We start from the raw sequence: 27,821 nt of genomic DNA on the forward strand, positions 1-27,821 counted from the left end.
CCGGCCAGAAGGGAGACAGGCAGCCGGTGGGTGGGCCAGTGGGCACATACCCCACGGCTTTCTTGTTTCCCAGAGGAGGAAAGAGCAGAAGTCGTTTGCCCCAGGCACGTGGCGGTTGTGCGGGGAAGCTGATCGTGCCGCTGACTTTCCCAGCGTCCTAATCCCGAAGCCATGGTTCACACAGTCGCAGTCGCTAATGCCTCTCCTCGCGCCCACGGAATCCGGGGCCCAGAGCTCGCGCACCTACTAGGTGCGCGCCGCGTCCCGCAGCCGGGCCCGCCACTGCGGCATGCCCGGCCGGCCTGGGTGCGGGCACGCGGCGCCGCGGGGACGGTGAAGGTGACCGTCTTCTCCTTTCCGGCCCCGCGTGTCCTGCGCTGCGGGCCCGAGGGATGCTCGGGCCCGCCAAAGTTTGCTCCGGTGCTGGGGAGCTGGAGGAGAGTACCTGAGCTGTGTGGGGGTCGACCCCGTTCCCCGTAGCAGTTAGTGCGCTCTTTTTCCGGTTCCAAACAGTAACTCCCGTAGTGGGAGTAGGTGGGGGTGCACGGGGGGGTCCCCTTCTCGGATCCCGGCTCCCAATCCCCCGCCCGCATCCCTACAGCTGTCCCCCGGGCTCGGGCCCGGGTCCCAGGCTCTGCGGCCGCTCCCACCAGCTGATTTTGACAGAGAGGGGTCCCGGGCGGCGCAGGCGGGCACAGCGAGCCCTTGCCAGATCCGGGGCCCGATAACGTGCCGGCTCCATGTCGCGGCTTCGGGCTGCCCAGGCTCCGCCCCCTGTGAGTGTGTAAGTGTGTGATGCTGCCGCGGCCGCCGCCGCCGCCTGTGCAGCCGCCGCCGCCGCCGCCGCCGCCGCCGCCGCCGCTGCCGCCGCTGCCGCCTCGGCTGCCGCTGCTGCCCGGGTCGCCCCCGCCGCCGCCGATCCCGCCCCGCCGCCGGCCAGCAGCCCGCCAGGCGGGCGGCCCCTCCGGCCCGAGCCCCCAGCGCCTGCCGCCGCAGCGTCGGGGCGCTGGGTGCGCGGGCAGCCGCGGAGCGAGCGGACCCGAGCGGGCGACCCGGCACTCGCCCGCCCGGTGCCACCGCTGCCGCCGCTCCGGAGCGCAGGACCCGGCACCTCCGGCGTCCGCCGCCGCCGCCGATGCGGCCTGGGCACTTTTAGCCGGGCGGGAGGGCCGGAGAGCCGGGCCGCCGAGAGCCGCGAGCGAGCAGCGCCGAGAGCCGCGCCAACCCGCCGCGAGCAGGGACGGACGCCCGCCCGCCGCCGCCGCCGCTGCCGCCCGGCCGCTATGGATCTATTCGACTTTTTCAGGGACTGGGACTTGGAGCAGCAGTGGTAGGTGTTGAATTTTGCCTTCTCCTCGCTACGCAGGTCCCCCGGCTGGGGCTGGGCTTTTCGCCTTTGTTAAGAGGAGCCGGGGCTGTGGTGGGGGCGCCCCAGACGCCCTCCCACTTGATCTCAGCCACCTCTGGCCCCGCCGCCACGACTCCTCGGTGGGGTGCCCGGGTGGGGAGGGGGGGAGGGGCGGGCCGGGGGTGGGATGAGGGTCCCGAAAGCGTAGCTTGGCACCTCAAGTCCAAAGAGTTGCCTTTGGCCCAAATCGGAGCCCGTGCCGCCTGCGGGCTGAGCCGCACGACCTCCGCGGGGATTTTCTCTGCGCTCCGCGGGCCCCGCCGGCCTCCCGGCGCACCGGATCCTGCCTGCCCCAAATGCTTCAACTTTCCAGGTGACCAGCGCCGGCGGCCGGCAGCAGGGACGGGCGGCGGCCAGGTGCCGCCGGCCTCCCTCGGCTCCCTCTGCGGCCACCTCCCTCGCCGCCGCCGCAGCCGCCGCCGCCACCACCTCCTTCCCCGCGCCGCGCGCACACCTTTCCTTCCACTCGCTCAGCCCAAGTTACCCGCTCTCGGGCGCCTGGTGGCTTAGGGGGCCAGCAAGCGGAGGACCCCGGGTCCGGGCCGATTTCAGCATTAGCTTTCAAGACTGAGGGTTTTTGAAGTTGGCCCCCGAAGTCCGCTGCTCCAACGTGTATGCACGTGTAATGACCGGCTGGACCCCCGTCCGCCGCCCCCACTGGGAGGCAGCCGCAGGTTTGTGTCCAGCTCGGACTAGTCAGCTTTTCCCAAAATACCGTAAACTTGCCGCTCAGAGCGTTTTGAAAGATGGTGCAAAGGTGACTGGAGAGCCTGAAAGTTGTTACTCACTGCATGCTGTGAGCGCGCGTGTGCATAAATAGCGATATACATATCTATTAACTTTTGTAAAAACTCCATCTTCTGCCACATGCGTTATTATTGTTAATCCGTCACAACATTTTAACATATCAATTGTCCCCCCTCCCCCCACACACAGCCCATGGAATGGGGGGGAGAGAGGATGCGACTGCAGCAATTTAGAATTGCATCCTTGCTTATTGCCTTTTTAAATGTAGTTAAGATAATCTACCATACCCACCGATTGTGTGAAATCTTCTGCAATGTTAAACTGCTGGCAGCCGTTGACTATGACTGCTGTGTATTTTTACAAGGATTTCCCTTGCTGATGTGATATTTTAGGCAATTTCCTTCTTTAGAAAAGGGTCATACTCTTAGCCAATAGCTTCATTATGCCAATCGTGACTCCTTTAGTTGCAAATCCAAGATCATCAGAACTTAAATACATTTTATTTTACAGCAATTCTGGGTAAATCCTTGAAGCCATCAAATTACGCTGTATCAGTATTAATCTGTAAGGCATTTTTTATACCATGCAGGGTTTTATCAGCCCTGCAGAAAAACACGATATTACAATTTTTAATAACCATGCTGTTATTTAAAAGTAAAGATCACAATAAAATTAGTCATCAATTAAATATTACGCTCCTGCAAACAGCCTTTACTCTGCTTCGCTAATTTATTTTGCAGACAGCTGATAACCAACGCATTACTATTTGCATACAATTTGCCTAATATATGGTGTGGGTAACATCATTAATTTAACAGACGTTGTTATAATTGATTTCGTGGGTGTAGTTCAAATGTTAAACATTTCCAAGGTATTAGGCTTTTCAAAAAAGCGTTTATTATATTATTTAAGTTCAGTTTAAAACACGAAAACATGCAGTTGTATATTTAAAGACGATGGACTCTTGTGATTTGTTTTTTCAGAAAGACACATTCCCCCAAATCTGGGGACTTTTTTTTTTCTTTTATTAAGGAAAATCCAAAACCTTTTTCCCTCTAGTTCTGTAACTATGCCACATCAGTTAGGAAACACGCAGACTTGGACAGTCTGCAGATATGATGTGAAATACGGGTGAATTAATGTAACACATCTGCATAAATAAGCCGGCCTTTTCCCTCTGTGCCCATGCACCAGGAAAATTTCTCCTTCTTACTGTGTGATTGTGAGGGGCAAACTTCTTTATGAATCTGTGTGTAAACATTTGTAATGAGGATTGTGCATCTGTTTTGACCACCCCCCGCAACCACCGGTAAAAAGGGAACATAAATGCTGGTGGATGAACTCAAAAACTCGATAGTGTTTTGAATGGAAATCTGTACCTTTCCAAACTCTGAGGACATCTAGAGCATGCCAATTACATGTTCATTATATGTTCACTTCCCCTCCTGGGGAGTAAGTAGCTGCTTAGAGTGCTGGCATCCTTTCTGCCCCTGCCCCGCAAGAGGTCCAAGGAGGAAAAAGGCGCCAGCCAAGTTAAGGGTCTCATTTACATTGGATCTTTTCTCAACATTCACTTGTGGAACAGCAAACTCTGAGCTCTGTCTACCGCAGCCCTAGATGTCTGACAACAAATGGATCAAGCTAGCTAAAAGATAAACTCATTTACCTAGACTTAATGAAGGAAGAATTTACATACACAGGCATATGTGTTATTTGCAAACACTCGACTACAGTAAACAAAAAAGTACATGCTCATTTATAAACACACATTTGTCGGGATGGATGCAAATGGGAAGGACGGAGCATGAATGACACTGCAGTGTGCTCCCGCGCTGGGTCTGGGAGCACTCCAAGCCCAGAGGAACATAACCCTGGATCTCACAAACTGCACGAGTATCTTAATACGTTGTGTTCTGGACTCGACTAAAGGGCTAAAGCACAAGTTCTTTAAGATTGTTGAATGAAGGAGCGCTGTTTGCCTGAGTATGAATTTAATATGAGCCATTCTGTGAAAGAAGAGGAAGGTGCAGATGTCTGCCTGTGTGCACATGTCTGTCTGTGTGCACCAAAGACACCATTGCTCTTAAAAGAAAATGAAAAAAGATGAAGACAAAAATGAAATGTGATTGTTTATGTGATCCTATAGGTTTGCCTGTGGTTAGCCAGTAAATGAATTCTTGAGGTGTCCGGAGATCCCGTAGCTAGGTTTACGCTTGTTTACTACCAGGGGGATGTCATTAATCCCCATTTAGGAGGGTATAAAAGCAAAATCAGAGGACCTACCTAGTGTGCAGCCTGTCAGTCCTGGGAGCTTCCCTGCCCATCCTGCCCCATATGGATTAGGTATCGCTTTGTGACAGGCCAAGGTCCTTTTGGGGGAAGTTTATCTTCTTTTCATTATTAAACAACAACAACAAACCACAAGAAAGGACAGACAGGTACGGAAAGGAACCACAGAGTTCCACACCGAAAATGAGAAGCAAACCACCACAACAGCAAAATCAGACTGTGGAAAAAGTCTCATGAAGATGGTGGCAAAGCCGAGGGGAGGGTGGCTGCATCCTGGCTGCGAAGGATCGTTTGTAGTTTCTAAGCGATGGCTCACAAGTAGCCTCATTAGAGGCCAGCTTGCACACGGGCAGTTATACAGGAAGAGACTTAAACTCACTAAACTGTTATATAAATAGAAAGTTCAAAGGTCTGCGTGGGGCTGTCAAGGCTGCGAAAGGGCCATGTGCAGGCCAGGCTTCTTCTCCTGGGGGGAGGGTGTGAGGCAGAGGGGGAAGGAGCCCCTGGGGGCCTGCCCCAGCAGCCCCTGCTTTCCCCAGTTGGCCTCGACTTTGCGGGGGAGGGGGAGACCCAGGTCTCCAGACAAAAGTGAACTGTTTCAGAGGCAGCCTGGCCGCCAGCAAGGCCTGTGTAGCTGTAGTTGTGTGCAAGAGTGGCCCAGACCTGGTTATGGATGGGAAGGTGTCTGGCAGGTGGGGGGCGGTACACAACCTGCGCCAGCCTTGGGACTGGTGGGGTCGCAGGAACGAGGAGGCCCCCCGGCAGGGTCCTGTTTTGACTAAGGACTACAGGTTGCCAGGATTTCTCATTCTCTACCTGCATCCATTTCTCTCTCCCTGTTCCCCTCTGTTTGCCGTCAGGGAGGCCTGTGGGTTTGAGTCTTTTAAGGGAGTGTCTGGGGAGGCTAGATGGGAGGCAGTGAAGTTAGCTAGCGTGATAAGAAAGGTCTCCTCTACAACCACCTCCCCGCCCCCTGCCCCTTGCAAACATCCCCAAAGAATAAAAGCTATCTCTGTAAATCTTAGAAAGGCACATCTATTGGACAAGAAAGAAAATGATCTCATGTTCGAAATCAGTTTAATGATACATGAATTGTTTTGCTAATGATTCAGTCAAGCATTTAATAACTTTAAAATCTACAAATCAAAATTGAAAATGACTGCCTTAAAAATGAATCTGTCATTATAGACATAAACGAGATTCCAAACATTTAAACATTTTGTAGATGGATAAAAATTATATTGTATTTAAACATACTAATTATTGTTGAATAGAAATGGCTTTAATGTGCTGAACCTTTATTTTATGCCCATTATTCTTAGCTAAGACTATTTCTTGCTTGCAAAATTTGTATACGTTTCATGTAATTTCAAAATCGTAAAGGTCCAATAAAATGGCCATCTCTGGAATCATCTAGAAGCTGTAGCCTTATGAGCTTGTAGCTCATACCTCGGAAAGTGAAACTGCCATATCCTTGATTAGCCTGTAGCCATGTAGACAAAACATTGTTCCAGTGATAACATTTTTTACTTTTAATTTTGTCTTTCTTTTTCTGATTGTTGTGGGATAAAGAAAGAGAGATTTTAAGAACTTGTTTACTGATAGCGAGAAGGAATGTGTTGCTGATTAAAGAACCTGAGACCACAACTTGAGCAAGCCTTTTGACCAGTGTGTGTGTATGCATGTGTGTGTGTTTCACCTGTGTATTCTAGTATACATCACCACTGCTGCTACTATTATTTGTGTGTTTAGTCTGTGCCCCGGGCATCAGTGAGTGCTTTGAATAGTCAATCTCACTTTATCCTTCAGACATCTTTATGAGACAGGACCTGCTACGATCTCTATTTTACAGATGAAGTAATGGAATCACTAGCATTGGTGATGCTGGCCAAGTTCTACTTGAGATGGAGTTGACCCCAGAGTCCATACATACCGTTGACAACTGACATTTTGTCTAAGCCTTTTCAACATGTGGAATACTTTCCTGTGTGTCACTTCATTTGGTCCTTATAAATTAGGGTGTGCAGCTGTCATTCCCATTTTACAGATGAGCCAACAGCTCTAAGAGAGGTTGTTTGACTCACTTAAGTTCACACAGCCTGGTTAGTAGTAGAGCTTGGTCAGAAATCCACACCTCCCGATTTCCAGGTCAGGTGTCTTTCCCCAGAACCTCATTGCCTATTTTTTTTATTATTATTGTGTGGGTCTGTGCCCTTAGTTGTCATTGAAACAAATGGTTTGGATTATGTATACCATACTGGTGTAAAAAACAACAACAACAACAACAACAACAACTGTGGAATTAGCATGTAATTGACTAGCCATGGAACTCTGCTTTTTTTCTTTTAAATAAAATAAGAACAGTTTGTGTACTTATATAATCTCTTAGCAATTCTTTGGTGAATGCCCCTTTAATGCCCCTTTAACAAAAACATGTGAATCGCAAAATAAATATATATATATATATATACATATATATATATATACATATATATATGAAGCAAAAATATATATATATATAGAAAAAGCAAAATTCAAGTCATATATATATATACATATACATATATATATATATATATACATATATATATATATATGACTTGAATTTTGCTTCTTTTGTGTGTGTGTGTGTATACACATATATAATATATATATAATATGTGGAATATATATAGAATATATATACATATCCTTGGGAACTGTCCATTTAAATTTGAATGCCTTAATTTTGAAGATCTGATACCTGAACAAAAAGAAGACCATGGGATATTTGTTTGTTTTGGAACCTCAAAGCTGGGAGCCTGAGGTGGATAACATTTCTTTCTAAAGCTTTGTAACCTCCACATCTGTTCTTTGATTTGATCCTTACATTAACCTTGTGGGTTTCTCAGGACCACTATTATTAGCTGTATTTTATAGATGAGAGAACTGAAGTTCAGAGAGGTTAAATGACTTGCCTAAGTTTACACAGTAAGTGGATGATCTTAGGATTTGTGTTTATTGCTCTTTTCACTGTGTTACTTGCTGTTGTATTAAGTCGTTTATGTTTAAATATCCAAACTGCTTCCTAGGGAATGGTATATCACCCTCCTACATCATCTAGCACAGTGCCTTTCCCATTATAGGTGCTCAATAAACATCCGTTGATTGATGTTAGAGCCCATCAGCTCAGAAGGACCTATGCAAATGCTTGTACTTTCAAAGATAGTTGCTCAGTAAATCCCGGTGATAGTACTGGCCCTCTGCCTCTTTGATAGTGTTTTGTCTATAATCTTTTTGAAGGTCTCCTAGCCAGTCTGGTCTCTTTTGCAGAATGTAACCAGGAATAAAAATTGTTACCAAAGAATCTTAAGAGTAAGAGGCAAAATTAGAAACTTTGTTATTTATTGGTGTGATTGAAAAAAAAAAAAAAACAGAACTTCTGTGAATTCCAAGATATGCATAGAACTGAAAAACTCAACTTTTAAGGTACTGGGCACGGGAGTTAACGGACTAGTACTGTGTCTTCATCCGTACGGAGAACGTTAAAGAAGAATGTGTGACAAAAATCTGAAGGAACTGAATGGTCAGAGGTTGGGATTCCTCCAGCTTTCCTTGAGTTTCAGCCTTCATGACTTGTATTTCATCACGAGAAGGCTGTTTTTCTACTTAACTGTAGCAGATCCATGCCATAAATTATCATGACTGTTAAACAAAGGTCCAGCACTAGGTTCCTCTAATGTAAAACTTTTATGTTACACTTTAATGAAATTTTATATGCATGTTCAAAGCAAGGCACACTTTACACTGTGGAGAGGCCAATGCTCTGAATTGTTGAATTTATTTTAAAGTAAATCTTTTCGATGACCTTAGCTGCTAACATCCACCTACTTACTGAGCTGAGAAAAATTATCTGAGGGCTTAAATAAAATGGCATGATTTAAGCAGAGCTGACAATAACACTACAGCTAGAATCTGATTTTGATTATGGATTGCTTGGTTTATGGAATGCTATTTTTTTATATACCTGTGCATTTTGCTTCATTTGAAAAGAAAATCAGCCAGTGATTTAAAGTAATCTTTGATTTGGTTCTTCAATAGGCCTGTGCTCGTAGATGAAGGTATAAAAGCCACACATTGGGAAATAAGCTAAGGAAACAGGTTTGGCTTTCATTACAAACTCAAAATCACTCATCTGTTTATTTTTCTAATGTTCCTCTTGCTGGGGAAAAAAGGAAAAGAAAAAAAAAAGCCACATTACTTTCATCCTATGAAGAATGATTCGTTTCATTGCATTTCCAAATAAGAATTTTCTGTACTGTCTGTCATCTTCAGTGGAAACCAGATCTCAGTAGCAGATACTGGTTCGCTTGGTGGCCTTGATTAAACTCTATGACTGGAGTCCGAATTTTGGGTTCTACAGGCGACATATCTTCTGGAAAGAGCATTGAATTTTTTTATATAAATCAAAAGGTAAAAACCTACTTATCTTATCGTAACACTGCCGCTGCAGTGTCTGCTTTAACAGTCATTGGAGGAAGAAGTTTCTGAGGAGTCCGATGTCTCCTTGGTCTTTGGATCTCTTAGCATGGTTTGATCAAACCAACCTGCCAGAAGGAGCATGTTACAGACTCAGTTTAACCTTCTGACTGTGGTAATATGTACATAATGACCTGGCTATCTAGTGACTGATGAAAAATGCATTCACAGAAGCTTTACTTCTCCTTTCAGGATGACAGTCAACTAATTTTTTAAAATACATTAATTTTCCAAAGGGACTGACTGGTGGGGTTTGCATGCCAGGTCGGCATGGCCATAGTAACTAAATTGAATTTCGGGATGATGGATGTTTCTGATGACGCGCCATGGAATCATGGCGAGGTCTCCTCAACTTGCCATTATTTATTTGCTGCCAAAAAGTCTTGGCTTCGGGATGTAGAAAGGAATCAGTCCCTCAAACCTGCCTCCTCATGGGATGGATGAGGAGACTGAGGCAGAGGATGGGGAAAAATGGCTTGCTCAAGGACATACACTGGGTAAGTGATACGGCTGGGTTGGGAGGCCTCATGCCGTGGTCCGGTGTTGGTCAACTCTACTGAGAACTGTTTCCACTGTGTACCTACTCTGTGCCCAGTGCTTTGTGAGGCAGTCCCTTTTAGGGGAGTTGAAAGGGATGTAAAAATGAACTTCTGGTTCTGCTGAGTTGACCGTGGAACATAAAACTAGATTCGGGGAGATAGTATATTATGGATAGAAATAAAATAAGAATTCAGAGATAGTGAGAATGTGAGCTAGAGGAAAAAAAAGTGTTCTTCACTGAGGCCTATGAAACTTTTTTTTTAAAAAAGATTTTATTTACTTGACAGGAAGAGAGAGAGAGAGCATGCGCAAAAGCAGTGAGAGCAGTAGAGGGAGAGGGAGAAGCAGAATCCTCACTGAGCAGGGAGCCCAATGATGTGGGTCTCCATCCCAGGACCCTGGGATCTTAACCTGAGCTGAAGGCAGACACTTAACTCCCTGAGCCACCCAGGAACCCTCTTTTGTTTGTTTGTTTTTGTTTTTAAGATTTTATTTATTTACTTGACAGAGAGAGAGAGCACAAGCAGGGGGAGCAGTAGAGGGAGCAGGGAGCCCGGAGATCCGTGAAACTCTCTGGAGTACCATTAGCACAGTCCAAATTTGGATTGTTTGGAGGACCAGGAGTAGCCAACACTTAGTATTAAACAATGATTTTGGACCCTGAGTTCTCTGGTTTGACAGTAGCTCACGTTCATCCCAGGATTACTGAAGTTATGTTTTGCCATGTGTATTCTGACCACCATTTGTTGGGGGAAGGGGACAAGCACAGAACTCTTTTTTTTTTTTAAGGATTTTATTTATTTATTTGACAGAGAGAGATCACAAGTAGAGAGGCAGGCAGAGAGAGAGGGAAGCAGGCTCCCTGCTGAGCAGAGAGCCCGATGCGGGACTCGATCCCAGGACCCTGAGATCACGACCTGAGCCGAAGGCAGTGGCTTAACCCACTGAGCCACCCAGGCGCCCCAAGCACAGAACTCTTGACAAGTATTCTGACTCTCTGAATTATGGAAATATTCATGCGAACATTCTTCAAATAAACACCAAATGAAAATTGTTTTCTTGAATCCATTGAAACTAATGTTTGTAAATTGGCCCAAATGCTAACATCGCTGTTTTCAAAAGAAGCATGTATTCTGGCTCTCGAGATGCACCCAAATAGATCCCTTCTTTTGTTCTTTCTCCATTTTAAACAAATAATGCTCTCATTTTTCAGGAAAGTAGGTACCAATATTTTGATTTCTGCATTTCCTTCCTCTAAAGTGTGAGTTGGTGCCATCTAATTGGGGTTTATAGCTCTGTTTATGATTAGTCGTTTCACCACCAAATAATTCTTTTTCTGACTGTCTCATCCTTCAAATCTCAGCTGTGTCCCTGGGGAGCCACTAGTTGTCATCTTCCCACTTCCTCTGCCCACTGAAATCACTCCAGCCTTGTCGAGTTAGCCTCCCCACTCAGTGCTGCCGTAACACCCTGAACAAACTCGTGACATCCTGAAATTGATTTGAGGGATGGGAGTATGGCTTTTATCTCTGTATTCCTAGTGTCTGATCCATTTGGGGTGCAGCATCGTTCATCTGTTCGATTCATTCAGGCACTGTTCTAGGTCTCAACATTTTAAGTGTAGGTGGGAAGCCATAGTAATCAAAATTCAAGTGAAAGTAATAAGCAGAGCTAACATTTCCTGTGTAACAGGCTCTGGTTTGTGTTATCTGATTTCCCAGTTTTACAGGGTGGGGAGATTGGGACATAGGAGTTCACTGACTTGCCCAAGGTCACACAGCTGAAATGAAATCAGGCCACATGAATCTTTGGCTTCTCTGCTAACCAGTGATGATACCCTGAGAGAAAGGCTAGAGAAGTGGCAAGCCATGCGTGGTGAGATCTTCATCATTGCAACTTTGGTATTTACAAATCAGGTTGGGTTTGAGACCATAACCAAATGGAACATGTAACTGACGTGATATAGACAGCAAGAGACTGAAAGATTCTGCTCCTCTTGGATGTAAGCAACAGATTAGGTGTTTGGCAGGGAACTGTACTGATCTGTAAAGTTGGATTTAAATCAAACTTGACAAGAACAGGAGCTCAAGGAGGGTGTGGATTTTGCTTGTTGTATTCACTAGTGTGTCTGCACTGCTTAGAACCTTGTCTAGTGCACAGTAGGTGCTTAGTGACTTTTACTGAATAAATAAATGGGTTGATCTACAAGAACCTGCTTAATGCATTCTGGGGTCAAATGTGTACAGAGATAGTTTAGAGCTGCAAGAATGAGGTCTAAAAGAAGAGCTAAAATCACAGAGGTCAGGCAGAGTGGTAGGTACAGGGAGGTAAGTTGCCTTACCTTCAACAGATATATTTTTGAAATAGCATGCTTATTAATGTTTTATAAATTAAACACTCTATATGTGCACCTTGCTTGCCAAGAATCCTGTGGGGTAATTCTTTACTGATGTGAATAATCCCTCCCAAATAGCCCTAAACTTATGAAGTTTGCAATTTTAGATTTTTACATATAGCATTTTTTCCCATAAGTTATGCCTACATTTAGTATCTATAGTAATGCTGTAAGAGTAATTATGCTGACTTAAAAAAAAAAAAAAGATGTCTTGATTTATTACCATGATTGGATGAGGCTTTTGTTTAGTGGGGGGGGGGAGCACACACCTTCAACTTTTGTGAGCCAGATGCTTTGTTTATTTTGTCTTTCTTATCCTTTAAAAAAAATAGTTTCTGCTTTGCAGGCTAACCTAGGATTTGGGTTTTCCTAACATATATTTTTAGACTGAGCACATTTTCTATTTAAGCCTCTGGAGGATTCAGATTTCAGTTTCATCCCAAGGATGTGCAGAAAAGTTTCCATATGTTCTGTAAGATGGTTCGATAGTCAAGGTAGGAGAACCAGCATTTACAGAGTGTCATGTCATGTGCCTTATGCACATGATCTCTATTGAACAAGCAACCCCAAAAGATAGGTGTTTGTTTTTACCCCTGCCTTCACAGAATTGGGATCAGCTATGTCTGAGTTTGATGGATGATGGGGAACATTTTGTGTCTGTTGGCCATCTGTGTGTCTTCTTTGGAGAAATGTCTGTCTGTGTCTTCTGCCCACTTTTTTTCATTCGATTATTTGTATTTTACGTGTTGAGTTTGATGAGTTGTTCATATATTTTAGATACTAACCCTTTATCAGGTAGGTCATTTGCAAGTGTCCATTGATTGATGAGTAGATAAAGAAGACGGAATATTACTCAGCCGTCAAAAGAATGAAATCTTGCCATTTGCAATGACATGGACGGAGCTTGGGAATACAGTGCTAAGTGAAATGGTCAGTCAGAGGAAGACAAATGTCATGATTTCATTCATATGTGATATTTAAGAGACTAAACAAGCAGAGGGAGAAAAAGGAGAAAAAGAGAGAGAGGGAGAGAGAGAGAGAGAGAGAGAGAAATTAAGAAACAGACTCTTAACTATAGAGAACAAACTGAGGGTTACCAGAGGGGAGAAGGTGGGGGGATGGGGATTAAAGAACACACTTATTATGACGAGCACTGAGTAATGTATGGAAGTGTTGAATCACCATATTGTACACCTGAAACTCATGTAGCCCTGTATGTAACTCACTGGCATTAAAATTAAAAACTTTTAAAAAATAGTTTGATGGTCAACTTTAAAGCATTAAAAATAGTCTTGGGAAAAAAACCCTTTAAATTTTTTTTTATTGTTTTCTCTGTGCAAAATTAAAGGTGACAAAATACACATTAAGGAAGAGATAAATGGTGATGAGAAAATCTGAGACATTTAAGTGCAGATAAAACCCCCAAGTAGTTCAATTAATCAGATACTAAGATACATACTAGGAAGAGAGACAGTAGGTACTTATGAGTCTTTAATAAATTAGGTCTCATAATCAGAAATGAAAAGTACCTGAATATTAAAGATCCAGGAAAAGGGCACGAGCCACAGTGGACCTTTTTTAAAAAGATCTATTTATGTATTTTAGAGAGAGAGTGCAGGTGGGAGGGGCAGAGGGAGAGAGAAACTCAAGGAGACTCCCTGCTGAGCGCTGAGCAGGATGCAGGGCTCTATCCCACAACCTTGAGATCACAACCTGAGTCCAAACTGAGGGTAACAAACTGAGGGTAACACCCAGGCATGCCCCCACGATGAACTTTTTAAAGAGTTAACTATCATATACAAACTAGGTCCCTTTTCCTATAGTTAAGTCATTTTGGTCAGTTGGCTTTGAAGTTCTGTAATAGTGCACATGTATTCAGACCGCAAGTGGTAGAAGTTCCCATCTAGAATGATGAAGACCATTATTTTTGGATTTTCATTAGGATTTTTCCCAGAAATTACATGAAATGCCAGTGCATACTCTAATGTCATTGAAAATTGACAGAAGCGGCACATGTCTACTATTCAGGCTTTTGTAAATCATCATAGTTATTTATATATTTTGAGCAAAAAATAGAAATTTGATGAACTTGTTTCAAGGGGCTTGAAAAGTTGAAGTGAGTTCTAAATGTTGATTACTACCAAATGATGACAGCCAAGCCAGTATTACCTCAGTTGATTAATTTATAAGGATACTGGTCAATGATTTTAACCAACAGCTATGCATAGTAGAATCCTAATGGGATCTGTCTGTTAAAATTACATAGAGTCAGGCATTTGATTTATTTTGTAGTTTCTCAATGCTCAATTTTAACTTCATACAAATAACGCATTAGTCACCCGGGATAAATGACACATTGAATAAAGTTGTGATTTTGTCTGCTTCTCATAATCTGATTTAGCACAGGATTACATCTGACTCTGTAGTTTATTTCTCTCCTAAATGTTTGGAGGGAGAGTGGGATCCTTACGTCTCCTGCTTCATATCTCATTAGATGAGACCAGACCGTATCGTCCTTACCCTGCCTCCTGTGTGTGAGCAAGACTTTCTGATTTGGGTGTAATATTAAGAAATGCTACAGCTAGGGCACCTGGGTGGCTCAGTCAGTTAAGCATCTGCCTTTGACTCCAGTTGTGATCTTAGGGTCCTGGGATCAAGCCCCACGTCTCTGGCTCCCCTGCAGATGGCTTCTCCCTATCCCTCTCCCTCTGCTCCTCCCCCAGCTCATTTGCATGCTCTTTCTCTCTCTCAAATAGATAAATAAAATCTTAAAAAAAAAGAACTATCACAGCTACAGTGAAGCAGATGGAGAGATTTATAGACAACACCCCTGTTAATGCATGAGGAGCCAACACATTTCAGTTTTGGTTGGTAACCAGTTAGAGATTGGTTAAATTTTCAGACCTGGAATATACATTATTATAAAGTAAAAATGTGAGAGACCACTAAACTTCACGTAGGTGCCTCATTCCAGCCCAACTTGTGGTCATGCCTTTACTCTTGACCCTGGGGTTAGGGTGTCTTTCCCTTGGACCATGAATTGGGGTAGTGGTTGTTCCAGGAGGTACATCCATCTGAACCTTACAACGTGATCCCACATTCAATTGTTGTGCCAAGACCTGACAACATTTTCTACTCCGATCACTGTTACTGGAATCTTTCATTAGGTTCATTGCCTTAATGGAAGGTAGAGAGGTGAGTTTGTGCAACAGATAAGCTTTTAAATCTATTTGGTCTGCAGTCGCTTACCAAAATTTGAGGAAAAGAAGGATTTCACATTCATGGCTGACCGGAAATATGCGGGCTTATATTTTTAAGATGTAAAAAACACGATTAGTAGAAAGTTCATAGAACTTCACGGACATCAAATAACTCCTAAAAACAGGTAAATGATGAAGTATGGGCTAAGTTTCTCTAAATTGAACATAATCATAAAAATTCAGGGGAAAAGCAATATATTCTGAAAAATTTATGAGTTTTTCACAAGGGGAGAGTTTGCAAAGCTTGACAGCCCCCAGTGCATCTGGCCCTGGCACATTCCTGTTTGTAATGAGAACCTTATGAGGTTCTGTGCCTGCTCCCCAGGGGGTATCATAAATGATATGCAAGTCAGAAACTTCATGGCTCATGGCATTTCTCAGAGATGTTTTACGTAAGCGGCCTCACCCAGCTACAGGGGGAGAAGTTGGGAAGAGAGTCTACTCATAAATCTTCACTGAGCTTTAATTAAGTTATTTCTTTCATATTGTTCATAAGAATTAGAGAGGGGGACACCTAACTGAATGAAAGTGACCATCTGACGACAAAAAAATGGTCCAGGTTCTTGGGGTTAATATGATTCTCTTTATTTCATAAGCACCCATTTTTTAAAAGATTTTATTTATTTATAGACAGAGAGGCAGGCAGAGAGAGAGGGGAAGCAGGCTCCCTGCTGAGCAGAGAGCCAGATTCGGGGCTCTATTCCAGGACCCTGAGATCATGACCTGAGCCAAAGGCAGCGGCTTTAACCCACTGAGACACCCAGGTGCCCCAAGCACCCATTTTTTTTTTTTTTAAAAACAACAACAACCAGAAAACCACAGAAGTGTGAATACCAGTAATGAAAAGTCAAACGGACAGAGACACAAAAAGAAGGGAAAGTGCAATCCTAAAGTTACAACCATCTTTCCAGGTGTTTTCTTCTGTCTCGTTTTTCCTTTCATTCCCTGTGTGCTGTACAAGATTGGAATTGACCACAGTTTCACTTGGGTAGATGAGTGATGTTGGGGAGCTGGAAGGTCATGCAACCGACATGTGTGAGTTCATTGGATTTCCTGAATGTAATTGTGATGTTATTTTATCATCAAGAGATGGGTGTTTATTCCAACCCCGAGGCAGCCTCTTGGTAGTGGTGGTGGTGGGAGGATTGGGGGTTGGAAACGTTCAAGTTGAATTGGCTCGTGTATTGATGACCCTTGAATGTGCTCCTGCCTCCTCTGGGAATTCTGGCCCCTCTCTTTGGATGCCCAGAGCTTAGCAGCCTTCAAGAAAAGCCTGATGTTGCTTTGAACTGCACAACCCTCGGGGGTGGGGTGCAGAGAGGGCACCAGGCTGGCTCCATCCATAGAGTTCATGACTCTCAATCTCAGGGTCGTGAGTTTGAGTCTCACGCTGGGTGTAGAGACTACTTAAAAAAGAAAAATGAATTATACAACCTTCTGTCCTCTTTCCCTTACCTTGTTGTCACCATCTTTTGAATTGTTGACATTTATTCCTCAAACAGCTTAATTGTTTCAGTTTTCTTGACTTCCTTGGGTAGGTCTAATATCATTTAGAAAAAGACAGCATGAGCATCACTGTCCTTTTCATTATCTTCTTTTTAATCATATCTGTTACATCTGAACAATTTTCAGACTTGTTTACCCTTTATTAGTGAGCTGGGATACTTAGAGCAGTGTTTCAAAAGGGGAAAAACAATGCTGCTTCCTGGGAGTCATTTAACTAATTTCTCCTAAGGACTGTTTGTGCATTTTACCAGAGAAATGTTTAAAAGGTTGTAGTGAATGAGGCAGCTACCTGGAAGACTGAGGAGATTAGACAAAATAAACATTTTTTAAAAGATTTTATTTATTTATTTGACAGACAGATCACAAGTAGGCAGAGAGGCAGGCAGAGAGAGAGAGAAGGGAAGAAGCAGGCTCCCTGCTGAGCAGAGAGCCCGATGCGGGGCTCGATCCCAGGACCCTGGGATCATGACCTGAGCTGAAGGCAGAGGCCTTAGCCCACTGAGCCACCCAGGCGCCCCATAAAATATTTTTTAAAGGGAATAAAATAATTTCTGCCCTTCATAAGTTTATTTTGAAACAGTGTTGAAGAAACCATTCTATTTCCTCCCTGAGGAAAAAAAAAAAAAAAGGAAAGGGCAGAAATGACATCTTGCAAAGTGTTTCAGTGAATTCCAAATCGCAGGTCACAAACTGTTGCAGCTGAGAGAGATTTATGCCCCACCAACTTGAAGAATCAGAGAAATCCTCTTGTATTTAAGTTCTCAAATTATTCGATCTTCTTCTTTAAGAAAATGGAAAGATGCGGGAAATGCCAGGCATTTTGCTTCGGCCACTTAAGCCACACTTGTTTCTATCTCTGGTGTCTAATAGTGAGGCTGAATTTCCATCAACAGATAATGGATGAGGGAGGCTTCCTAGCATCAGTCCTGATACTCTGCCGCCCTTCCTTGTTTATTGACAGGAGAATTCAAGCTCTCTGTGAGCCACGTTTCTTTTCTTTTCTCTTTTTCCCCTAATAATGATACTTCCCACTTAAAAACTGAAATGTAAAAATCATAAAAGCTATAAAAATATATAAAGAAATATGATCAATTGTCATGAATCAATTTGAGCTCCTCTTAGTGGTGTGCGGGCACCATGATAAAGGCAGCTGTGGCTTGATTCTCGAGAAATGTGAGATTGGCAAGAGCAGTTGCCGTCTTGGAACTTCAGGCTTGTGGAGGTCTTTAAAGGGCTTAGAGCCCTTTTCTCAATAACCCTGCCAGTGGGTACCCAGCGTCTGCCAGTCTCAAAAAACTGGAGGAGAATGAAAATACCTCTTGAGGCAGCTAATTCCATCCTACATGGGTTATATTTCTGCCCTGGAGATTATGCGGAATAAATGTAATCTCTTCGGTTTGCCTGCGCCCTTCCTGGGTCTGAGGACAGCCCTCCTGTGTTCACTGTGTTCTCATTTCTCAGGGTGAATGCCCCCGCCTGGGGATGATTGCTTTGAGAGATTCATAGCCACCCTGCCTTGAAACGCAGGTGGGAGATGGCTATGCCCCAAAGGCTCTCGTTCTGTTTCTAGGGTGGACAGAACAGGGGGAGGCCCTCTGCCTTGTACACACAAACTTCCCTCTGGATAGTTTCTCCTTTAATTGCCACAATATGGGAATCTGAACAGATCGGAAGACTAACAGGAACTTTTCCAGAAGGAATCAAATAACTAATGTTGAACGTGGGTGCCTCCGGGGAAACTGTGTGTCTCTCTCACCATGGCTATACTGACCCACACTTGGCAGAGGCAGTGGCCCCCATGTATAGAGCAGCAACTGCACATCAGACAACCCTCTGACCGCTTTCTGAGCGTGAACTTTGCTAAACCTTCCAGCACCCCTGTGAGGTAGTAGACATGTTTATTACTGACATTTTTACAGTGGGGAGATTGAAGCCCAGAGAGGCTAAGCCGTCTGCTCCAGATCACATAGGTAGGCATCGAGGCCGATTCGAACCCGGGTCCTGTGACACTGCACTGTAATAACTCAGTTCCTCAGAGACAAGTCTTGAGGTGTTACTCCATACTGGTCACCTCTGAGCAAACAACTACTTGGATGGTGGGAAAAGCCCCTCTTCTTCTTGCTGGGATCTTCACTTTGTCTCACAAGAATGAATGAATCCTAAGTATGAATGAATGAATCCTAAGTGTTTCGTCTTCTGAATTGTGGAGTAGGACATTCACTCATTCCTTCAATTGTTAAACATGTTGTGAGTGTCTCCCATTGGCCAGGCACTGGGGATCTCGTGGTGGCCATTGTAGAGATGGCCCCTGGAGTCCGACCATGAAATGCTCGAAGCAGGAGCAGACGTTCCCTCTGAAGATCCTTCCAGCTGCAGGGATTATGGCCCTCTTTCAGATGGCAAAAACAGATACCCCTTTACCAGTCCTGCTCAGTCTACCGTTTGGTATCCCTGCTCTGGTTGATCCACGCTGGAGATTTATGTGAAGGGGGCAAGCATAAGAAACAGGATCTGGCCGGAACCACATTTCCAAAGACACCATTCTGGAAGGGCTTGAGTCATCAGTCATTTGTTGAAACATACAACATGGGGCATCTGGCTTTCTTTGTGGTTGTCAGGAGGCTAGGCTGACCCATTGCTACCTCGAATATTTTCTTCGGTGTCTAGTACTCATTCCCACCTGTTGCACCAGAGGGATCTTAAATCACAACCTAGACCTTGTGACACAGCACTACATTGTTGATTACCGCAGACTTTCTTTCAGTCAGTGTTCATCAAACCACATCCCAGGCTGCACAATTGATGGATTTACCATAAAGCCCTGAATTCTTTGTGCCAAAAGGAATCTAACTTACAAAATAACTTTTTCACACTTATTGCCACTGCTATTAGTGGGGCATCCTAAGGGGAATAATTTCTTGCTACCCAGGGCTCTTTTAAATAAATATTTAGTTTAGAATCCAGACCAGAGACTCCACCTGGGGGCTTAGCCTAGTAAGGAGACTTGCGATTCCATTTTGTTTTGGTCGAGTCTTGGCCCTGCAGTATGAATTTTGCTAACAAGACCGAACACTGCCCGCTGTTTTCTCTAGAGAGTCACCTTGACTACCAGTGCGGGTGATAGATGATGGCCCCTGTGTTATGAAGTCCATCGTATTTAACTGGTCGACCTCTTCCGCAAGAAAGTTGCACATAACTATGGGCCGTTTACCGACTGTCAGACGAAACCTTTCTAAGCCACTGTCCTCTGTGCTCTGCCCTCAGCACTGACCCCACAGGTGACCGACCTTTGATGGGGACAGGAAGGAGTAGCAGGTGGTGCTTGGTCACTTTCTACTCGAGTGGAGGTTACTTTGTGGAGTTTCAGGTAGGGGAGTGTGTATGTCTTGTGTTTAACTTAAGACTGGCTGACCCTTATCAGGAAGGTTCTAGAGGGGATCCCTGCAGTAGATAAAAGTTGAACTAGATGACGTTTAAGGTTGTTTCAACTGCTGAGTTTTTATGATACTTTAAAATCCCATAGGAGAAAAGCTGTGGTATAGGGCACTGGCGGCGAATCTCGGGCTTGGCATTGGCAGAAAATAAATCCCCAGTCAGCTCATACTATATTTACTTTACAGTTTAGAAATGTATGGCTCACGATATTTTGCCTGATTTGCGGGGAGGGACTATGGTGAGAGGGAGACTAGGAAGGTTACCGTAATGTCAAGTGCGGCAGACAACAAAAACAGCATCGATGCCCCAAACTTCAAAAAAAAAAAAAAATTAAAGGATGGGGATCCACCAACACATATAGTGTCCAATAAATTCTTGCCTCATTTGTGAGCTCAACAAATGGAGCCTATTAATTACGGTCGCCGTGCATTGACATTTAAATGGTGCCTTTATCTAACTAGACACTACGAAGCTGGTCGTTGCACTCCCAAACCTCTTCGTTGTTGCACTCCTGCTCGGTGCTGGGACCACACTCCATTTGGTTATTGACACGCTTGTTACAGAAGTGGCTTAGCTCTTCTCTGGGTCAGGAGGGAGATGCTAACATCCTCACAATGGAGAAGGTATATTCATCTCCCTCTTACCCACTCACTTTCTGTGTGTTTTCCAAATCAAACCCAGGCATCTTACTCTTCTTTGTTTTATAACACCATGGAACAAATACTACAGTCTTGAAAACACATTCTTAATGAAATCAGTTTGGTTTGTAGGAAATGTCTTGACTCGTGTAGACATGAGCATAATACAAAGCGAAAGGAACTACAAAATGAACCAAAAAAAGGAAATGAGAAAAAGAGAGCTTAAAAACTCAGGGAGGAATTTGAATGGTCCCTTGTGTCCCTGCATGTGGCATCAGTTAATGATATTAGGATGGGCTCTTCAGAGACACGAGGAAGTTAATAATAATGTTCACCTGTGCATGTATATCGTGTATACATGTCTGTGTAAATATATGTACAGATGTGTGCATACATAAATTAGCTGAAGATTCTAGGCTTTTGTGAAACTTAAACTCTTAAGCTAGGTGGTCCTGATACTCTCTTCCACCTCCCTCCCCAGTCTATACAAACAACCCTTCTTACTGGGTTAGACTTTTTGTTTGGTTGAGGACTGTTTTATCTAAACAACTTATGTCATTATTTTCTTTTAAACACTCTTTATTTTAAAAACAGTAAAATAATCAATGCCAGCTGCCCCACACACTTATGCATTTAAAGGAAAAAAAAATGATATAAAACCAGCTTACATCTGAGATGCTTCAAATGTATAAAGTCTCTTCATGGCCAGGCCGTATTCTGGGTCTGCTGCTTGTCAAGAACTATTTTCAAATTGTTTTTGGATCCAGGGAAAGCCCAAATTCATGTTGCCCCATGGCCTTGGCCCCTCTTTAGTTCTGAGACCCCTGTGTATTTGAGGGAAATGTAATCCATATGTTTCTAATTCATTTACATTCAACTCATCAAAATGTTGTTTTGTAAGAGCCATTGGATGTTCAAGAAGCTTCCCCACCACCCCCACGTCTCCTCAAGAAGGGCGTGTTTTGCTGAAGGTCAACAAACTGGAATGGCCCACAGTTCTGAAGTCCTCAGTCGCAGCGTGCCTGGGGGCTCCAGGGGCAGGCGCAGGGCTCCCACGGTTTTGTGTGGGGTTGATGGGCTCGTCAGGTCACATAAATCTTCTGGCTCTGTTTTGGATGCAGTAGAAGGGATTTCTGAATACATTTACACTGAACAGGGAATGGACTCCCCTTAACTGAAAATTTCATTCAGCTCTTCAGAGAAGAAAGGCGTTTGTCCCAATTTGTCATCTGAAATAAAATGTCAGAAAGTGGAAATCACTCCATACCTCAACTGTAATGTGCTTTTTACTTTACGCATTTCAGCTTTTGAAAAAATCGCATTCACTTCCCCTGAAGTTAATTTTTTTTCCCTACTTACTAAGCAATGTGATATAAAACAATCAGAAATATCTTTGATTGCTGCTGGTGGCAGACAGTGTCCCTGAGAAGAAGTGTGCATGGAAGTCAGTGTAGTGGAGAGTAAAGACGGCACATGTTACAAAGGCCGTGGCGGTCACTTAGTGGTACTCTGCCTTCCATGGCCCGAAAATGAAATTTGGCCTGATGGAAGCATGTACAATTCCAGCGAAGCCTCTGATGGTGCCACTGTCACCCTTCATGCACCCTGGAACAACACAGAGGACTAATGGCAAACCCAGTACAGCCTCTAGTGATTACTTGATCTCAAGGTTCAGATAAAACTCATAGTCGTTCCACAGCCTGGAAAAGAAACTTTTGTCTTCTTCTTGCTAAGAAGTTCTCTCTCTCTCTCTCTTTTTAAAATTTGTTAAAACTTTATTTTGTTTATTTTTATTATGTTATGTTAATCACCATAGAGTATGTCATTAGGTTTTGATGTGGTGTTCCAAGATTCATTGTTTGCGTATAAAGATGTATTCATTTGGGCACCGGGTGGCTCAGTCACTGGGCCTCTGCTTTCGGCTCAGGTCATGATCCCAGGGTCCTAGGATCGAGTCCCGCATCGGGCTCCCTGCTCTGCAGGGCGCCTGCTTGTCCCTCTCCCACTCCCACTGCTTGTATACCCTCTCTCAGTGTCTCTCTCTGTCAAATAAATAAATAAAATCTTTTAAAAAAAGATGTATTCATTTATTTAAGAGAGAGAGAGCATGAGAGAGGGGGTGTGCATGCAAGTGAGGTGGGGACGGTCTGAGGGAGAGAGAAATTCCTCAAGCAGACTCTCCGAGGAGCATGGAGCTGACTCGGGACTGGATCCCAGTACCCTGAGATCACAGTCTGAGCTGAAATCAAGAACTGGATGCTGAACTGACTGAGCCACCGAGGCACCCCAAGAAGTTCTCTTAAAAAATAATATGTCTACTTCCAGGAATTAACACTGAAACATATCATATGAGATCATTTGGGTTTTCAAGAGATAATTTCCTTCTATCACAAACATCAAGAAGTCTTAGAACCAAACAATATATATCCGTGTGTGTGTGTGTGTGTGTATGTGTGTGTGTGTGTGTTTAAGTAATCTCCAGGGATTTCTAAACCTGATAATGCCAATCCTTGGGTTTGTCTCAATGTGGAACCCTGTGGCTATATGACTACCTAGGTTCTCAGTCAGGGCCATGTGACTCTCTCAGGTCAGATTCGATCTCATCATAAATTCATACTTTTGTAGCTTGTGAGCATGTGGCTTCAGGGTGAAAGGGGAGAGGTCAAACAAGTTGTGTCTGGGAGTCCTACCGTAAGTTGAAAAGGCACTGCAGGGGTGGAACAGGACCTTGCTCCCTCCACGGACAGCCCCCTGCTCTCCCCTGTTATGGTGGGGCAGCTTTCTGCGGAGCTCCTGTCCCTGTCAGCTCGGGGCAGTGAGCAGGGGCAGAGAGCTGCCAGTGAAACCTTTGCCCAAATGTGAGCATCTGTCCCCACATGGCCTGTGAGCCAGAGCCTTTCCCTTTGTGCTTGTGGCTGCCAGAGTTCACACAGCTGGTCTCCCCAGGTCCCAGCGGGTTCTGGCTTGCCTTTGGGCTCTCAAAAACCTCCCCCAAAAGGTTCCAATGCAAAATAGTCAAACCACGGCTGTTATTTGCTGGCCACCTGTCCTGACCTAGAGTCTTCACTTCTCCAAGGGTGGCAGGTGCACAACACTTTATATTTAACTTTGTGGGCTCACGCTGAGGCAGTTGACACGGCTATGTAGTCATTTGTGTGGGCTGGATGGCCAGCTCTTGTCTCTGGTCCATCTGGTGATAAGGATAGTTTCACATTATGTGTATTTTGGGGGCTTTTTGTATTAAGAGGTGAGAGCGGGCTTCCTGAGCACGTACTTGGTTGTTTATTGAAACAGGCACATGGTGCATCTACAAAGAATCTGGGGAAAAAAAAAAAAAAAAAGCCTTGAAGGGAAACTTTAGTTCCTTCCTGCAGGGGCTGCGATGCTATAGGGACCTTTTGGGGTTTTGTAGTCACTGTCTTACTATTTGTTCTGGTGCTCCATTGAGTGGGACTTAAATTTTAAATGCACATTACATCCTTGAAAATACTTGTAGTACACAGTTGCACCACACTTGATTTCCACAGACTCCAGCCAGGCAGGAATAGCATCACTAGCCCGTTCCCAGTGCTGGCAAAAAATCCCTCAAGAACCTTAATAAACTTTTGGGGGAGGTTTTAAGATATACCTATCTTGTTGATATGATCATGCTTATTTTTTTAAAAAAGATTTTGTGGCGGGGGGGTGGGAGGTTGGGGTACCAGGTGGTGGGTATTATAGAGGGCACGGATTGCATGGAGCACTGGGTGTGGTGAAAAAATAATGATACTGTTATGCTGAAAATAAATAAATTAATAAAAAATGTTTAAAAAAGCCATATTAAAAACAATAGGAAAAAAAAAGATTTTGTGCATTTATTTGAGAGACAGAGAGCATGGGCAGGGGGGAGGAAGAGATGGAGAAACACGTTCCCCACTGAGCACAGAGCCCAGTGCAGGGCTCGACCCCAGGACCCTGGAGATCATGCTCTGAGCTGAAGGCAGTGGCTTAACTGCCCGAACCACCCAGGCACCCCATCATGCTTATATTCTCATTTATTGCAACTTCAGCCTTTTGGCACATCCTCATTTATAAGCCATTCCAATACTTCAGTGTACACACAAGAACACACATACATAACAAGGGAAACCGAGGCACAGAGAAATCATGTACCTTTCCTGAGGTAAGATTTTATGTTGGTGTTAGCATTGAGAAATCATCTCTGAAATTGGCATTCAGCCGCAGTCGCTAAAGCATTTGCTCCCTACAGCATCTTTGTGGAATGCAAGGGTGATGTATATGCACATAAATCTTCATTAAGATTAATGTGAGATATTATCATAACTGTTAATGTTAATATCTATTTTCAACATTAATAACCAGATGAATAAAATGAGGCCAATAGATCTTGGTTCTGTATGTGATTAAAATTATTTATTTTCATTTTAAGTGAAAATGTTAAGTCAATTGCATGGTTTCCTCTGGATTTGTAATAGAGACATTGTGAAACATACGCATGCACATACACCCCATTCATGTAATTAAACCGATTCATCAAACATATTGTTGGAGAATCTCGGAAATGTGTAGGACAGAGGATTAATTAACTCAGAAGCATGTAAACTCTAAAAAGTTTGTCAGTCTATTTTTATTATACATATGCTCTTCCATGTATGATTTGTGACAGCTTAAGGACAGATGGCCAAGTGATTTACAACTCTGACTTCAATTATATACCATGTAGTTCAAGTGAAAATAGCTCTCTTGCAGCCCAAATAGAGATGTTAGCAACCATTTATAAGAAGTGTTTTGAAATTCGAATCAAAGTCAAAGCCCGATTTGTTTGATTTCATGCACAAAAAAGTTGGATCTCCTGTGCCTAAAATAATCTCTGAATATTAATCTCTGTTCCTTGGGCGGTTTTAAAATTGTGCAAGTTTAAAATTAATGTTTTTCTTCTCTTTTGTGTAATTCATAGAAGATATTTCAACCCTATCACCTCTCAAGAAAGCCCTTGGATGCAGCTCCTCTAGATTGAGAAAGAAATGACACACTGCTCATTGTAATCATGTACACAGGGATAAAGAGGATGGTCAAGGGGAGAGAATTCTTTTTCGTGTCTTGACATATAAAGGCAACCACCCCACCCTCATATTTTCATTCAAAGCACCCTTCTTTCTTGCCACTTAAAGTTACTCAGTATGTCAGCACTGATGTACAACTTATGTTAAAGCCTGTGGGGTGTGTGTGTGTGTGTGTGTGTGTGTGTGTGTGTGTACATGCACACGTGTGTGTGCATGTGGTCCTCGTGGTTGTCGTGATTTGAGAAGCATGAGTCTCCCTCCTGCAAACTGTAACCTAGACTTTTAATATGAGGGACGAGGGTAAAAATAAATATATGCCCCTAAAGAGAAGAGGTGGTAATATATTTTTGCCTTTCCATTTTTAATTTGCCCATTCTAAATACTGTACCAGAAGGGTTTGTATGACTTTATACTTTCCAGAAATATTCTATTTTTGTAGGCTAATCATTCAGTTTACTTCTCATTTCTTCATTGCCTTTCAGATAAGTACTTCTCCAGAAACTTAGTATTAAAATTTGCCTTTCCAAATGTACCATATGGAATTCCCAAAGGAAATTATTTTCCAAGTGTCAGTCTCACTCATGAATTTGGCTATAGACTTGAGTTCTCTTCCTAGCACCACCCCCTCCCCAATTTAAAACATTTTCATAAATGAAGATACAGAGGGACTGACAAAGGATCCCCAGATACTTAATTCCTGTAAACATTTATTTGTGTAGGATTTTCCAGAATATTCCCATCATAAAGGAAGTGTAGAGGCAAAGTCTGAACTGAGAAACTTTGAATAATCTGAGATGCCTAGCGTAAAGAGCACTTTTCCATTCTCAGGGCTATTTTCCTACCTATACTCAGAGACATTTTCTATCTGGACTGCTGATGCCTTCCAAAGAGCAGGCGACAGGCCTCATGTGTGTCCTGGGACACTGGGCTTCTCTTCCCCTGGACTCAGGGGCTGCGGCTGCCACATCACCATTTGGAGCTACAGCTTAGAATGTTCTCCGTCTCCTTGTCGACAACTGGTGCAGACACCCCTCCCTGCAAGTTTTAAGAAATCAGGTCAGTTGAATTTTCTAGTATTTTTGGAATGCAAATTACCCCTACACAAAGCTTCAACTGCAGTTGTAATTGTAGCTTGTTAAAAGTGAAAAACAGAGTAGTCAGAATTCTATTAGGAAGAAATAGTTTGGGTAATATTTTTCTGCTATATTGACCTTGATAACTCTATAAAAAGCAAGTGAGTACATTTCATTTGTGTGTGTGTGTGTGTGTGTGTGTGAGAGAGAGAGAGAGAGAGAGAGACAGATAGACAGAGACAGAGACCGAAAGAGACAGAGAGACAGAGGTGAGTCACTGGTTTCCTCTTCTTCCTTTCTGTAACCAAACACAAGACACTAAAAGAGCCTTGACATAACATTTAAAATATAAACTACAGCCAATGTCAATATTATATAGCTAATATTGACTTTAATCAAAAAGGCCTGGCTAATGTTAAAGCTTATAAAGAACAAATAAAATTGTGACACTTACCACTAAACTACCACTATTCAAGTCTAATGGAGCTATTAGTCAGATTTGGTCATTTTACCTCATCTATATTACAGATAAATAACTAATACTTAAATAATCAGAATAGAAGCCTTCATAAATATACATTAGGATTTTGACTATAGATTTCAACACTATCTAGCTGTAGATATAGCTACAGAGAGATGGATGTTAAATGTAGTAAGTTATCACTTAAATATTTTGTAGTATCACTGAAAGGGATCACACCCAAGCCATAGTTGGAAAGAGTTTAAATGCTAGAAAAACAACTGAATTGTCCAATTCACAGAGAAAGACAGGAAGAGTGCTCTGAATAGTTAAGCCAGTTTGGAGATGAATGAAGGAAGCAACAAAGGTTATTCTGTGTGTGTATGTGTGTGTGTGTGTGTGTGTGTATATACACAAGCACATACTTACATATATAATTCATCTCATGGTGGAGTCCTAGTGCGTCAGTCGGCTCTAATGATGTCCAAG

At 43.5% G+C, this 27,821-nt stretch overlaps 1 protein-coding gene across 8 annotated transcripts in view; it reads left to right on the forward strand.

The window, feature by feature from the left end:
* Positions 1–930: 930 nt before the first annotated feature.
* The window catches only part of AFF2 (AF4/FMR2 family member 2), a 459,081-nt gene continuing 432,190 nt past the window's right edge, over positions 931–27,821 (forward strand). For all 8 annotated transcript variants that reach the window (XM_032330752.1, XM_032330754.1, XM_032330756.1 and 5 more), the window contains exon 1: positions 931–1,330. In XM_032330752.1, the coding sequence (XP_032186643.1) occupies positions 1,284–1,330 (47 nt within the window). In that variant the 5' untranslated portion in view covers positions 931–1,283. The remainder of the gene's footprint in view (positions 1,331–27,821) is intronic.

This window comes from Mustela erminea, chromosome X, assembly GCF_009829155.1.
Source record: "Mustela erminea isolate mMusErm1 chromosome X, mMusErm1.Pri, whole genome shotgun sequence".
Lineage (NCBI taxonomy): Eukaryota > Metazoa > Chordata > Mammalia > Carnivora > Mustelidae > Mustela > Mustela erminea.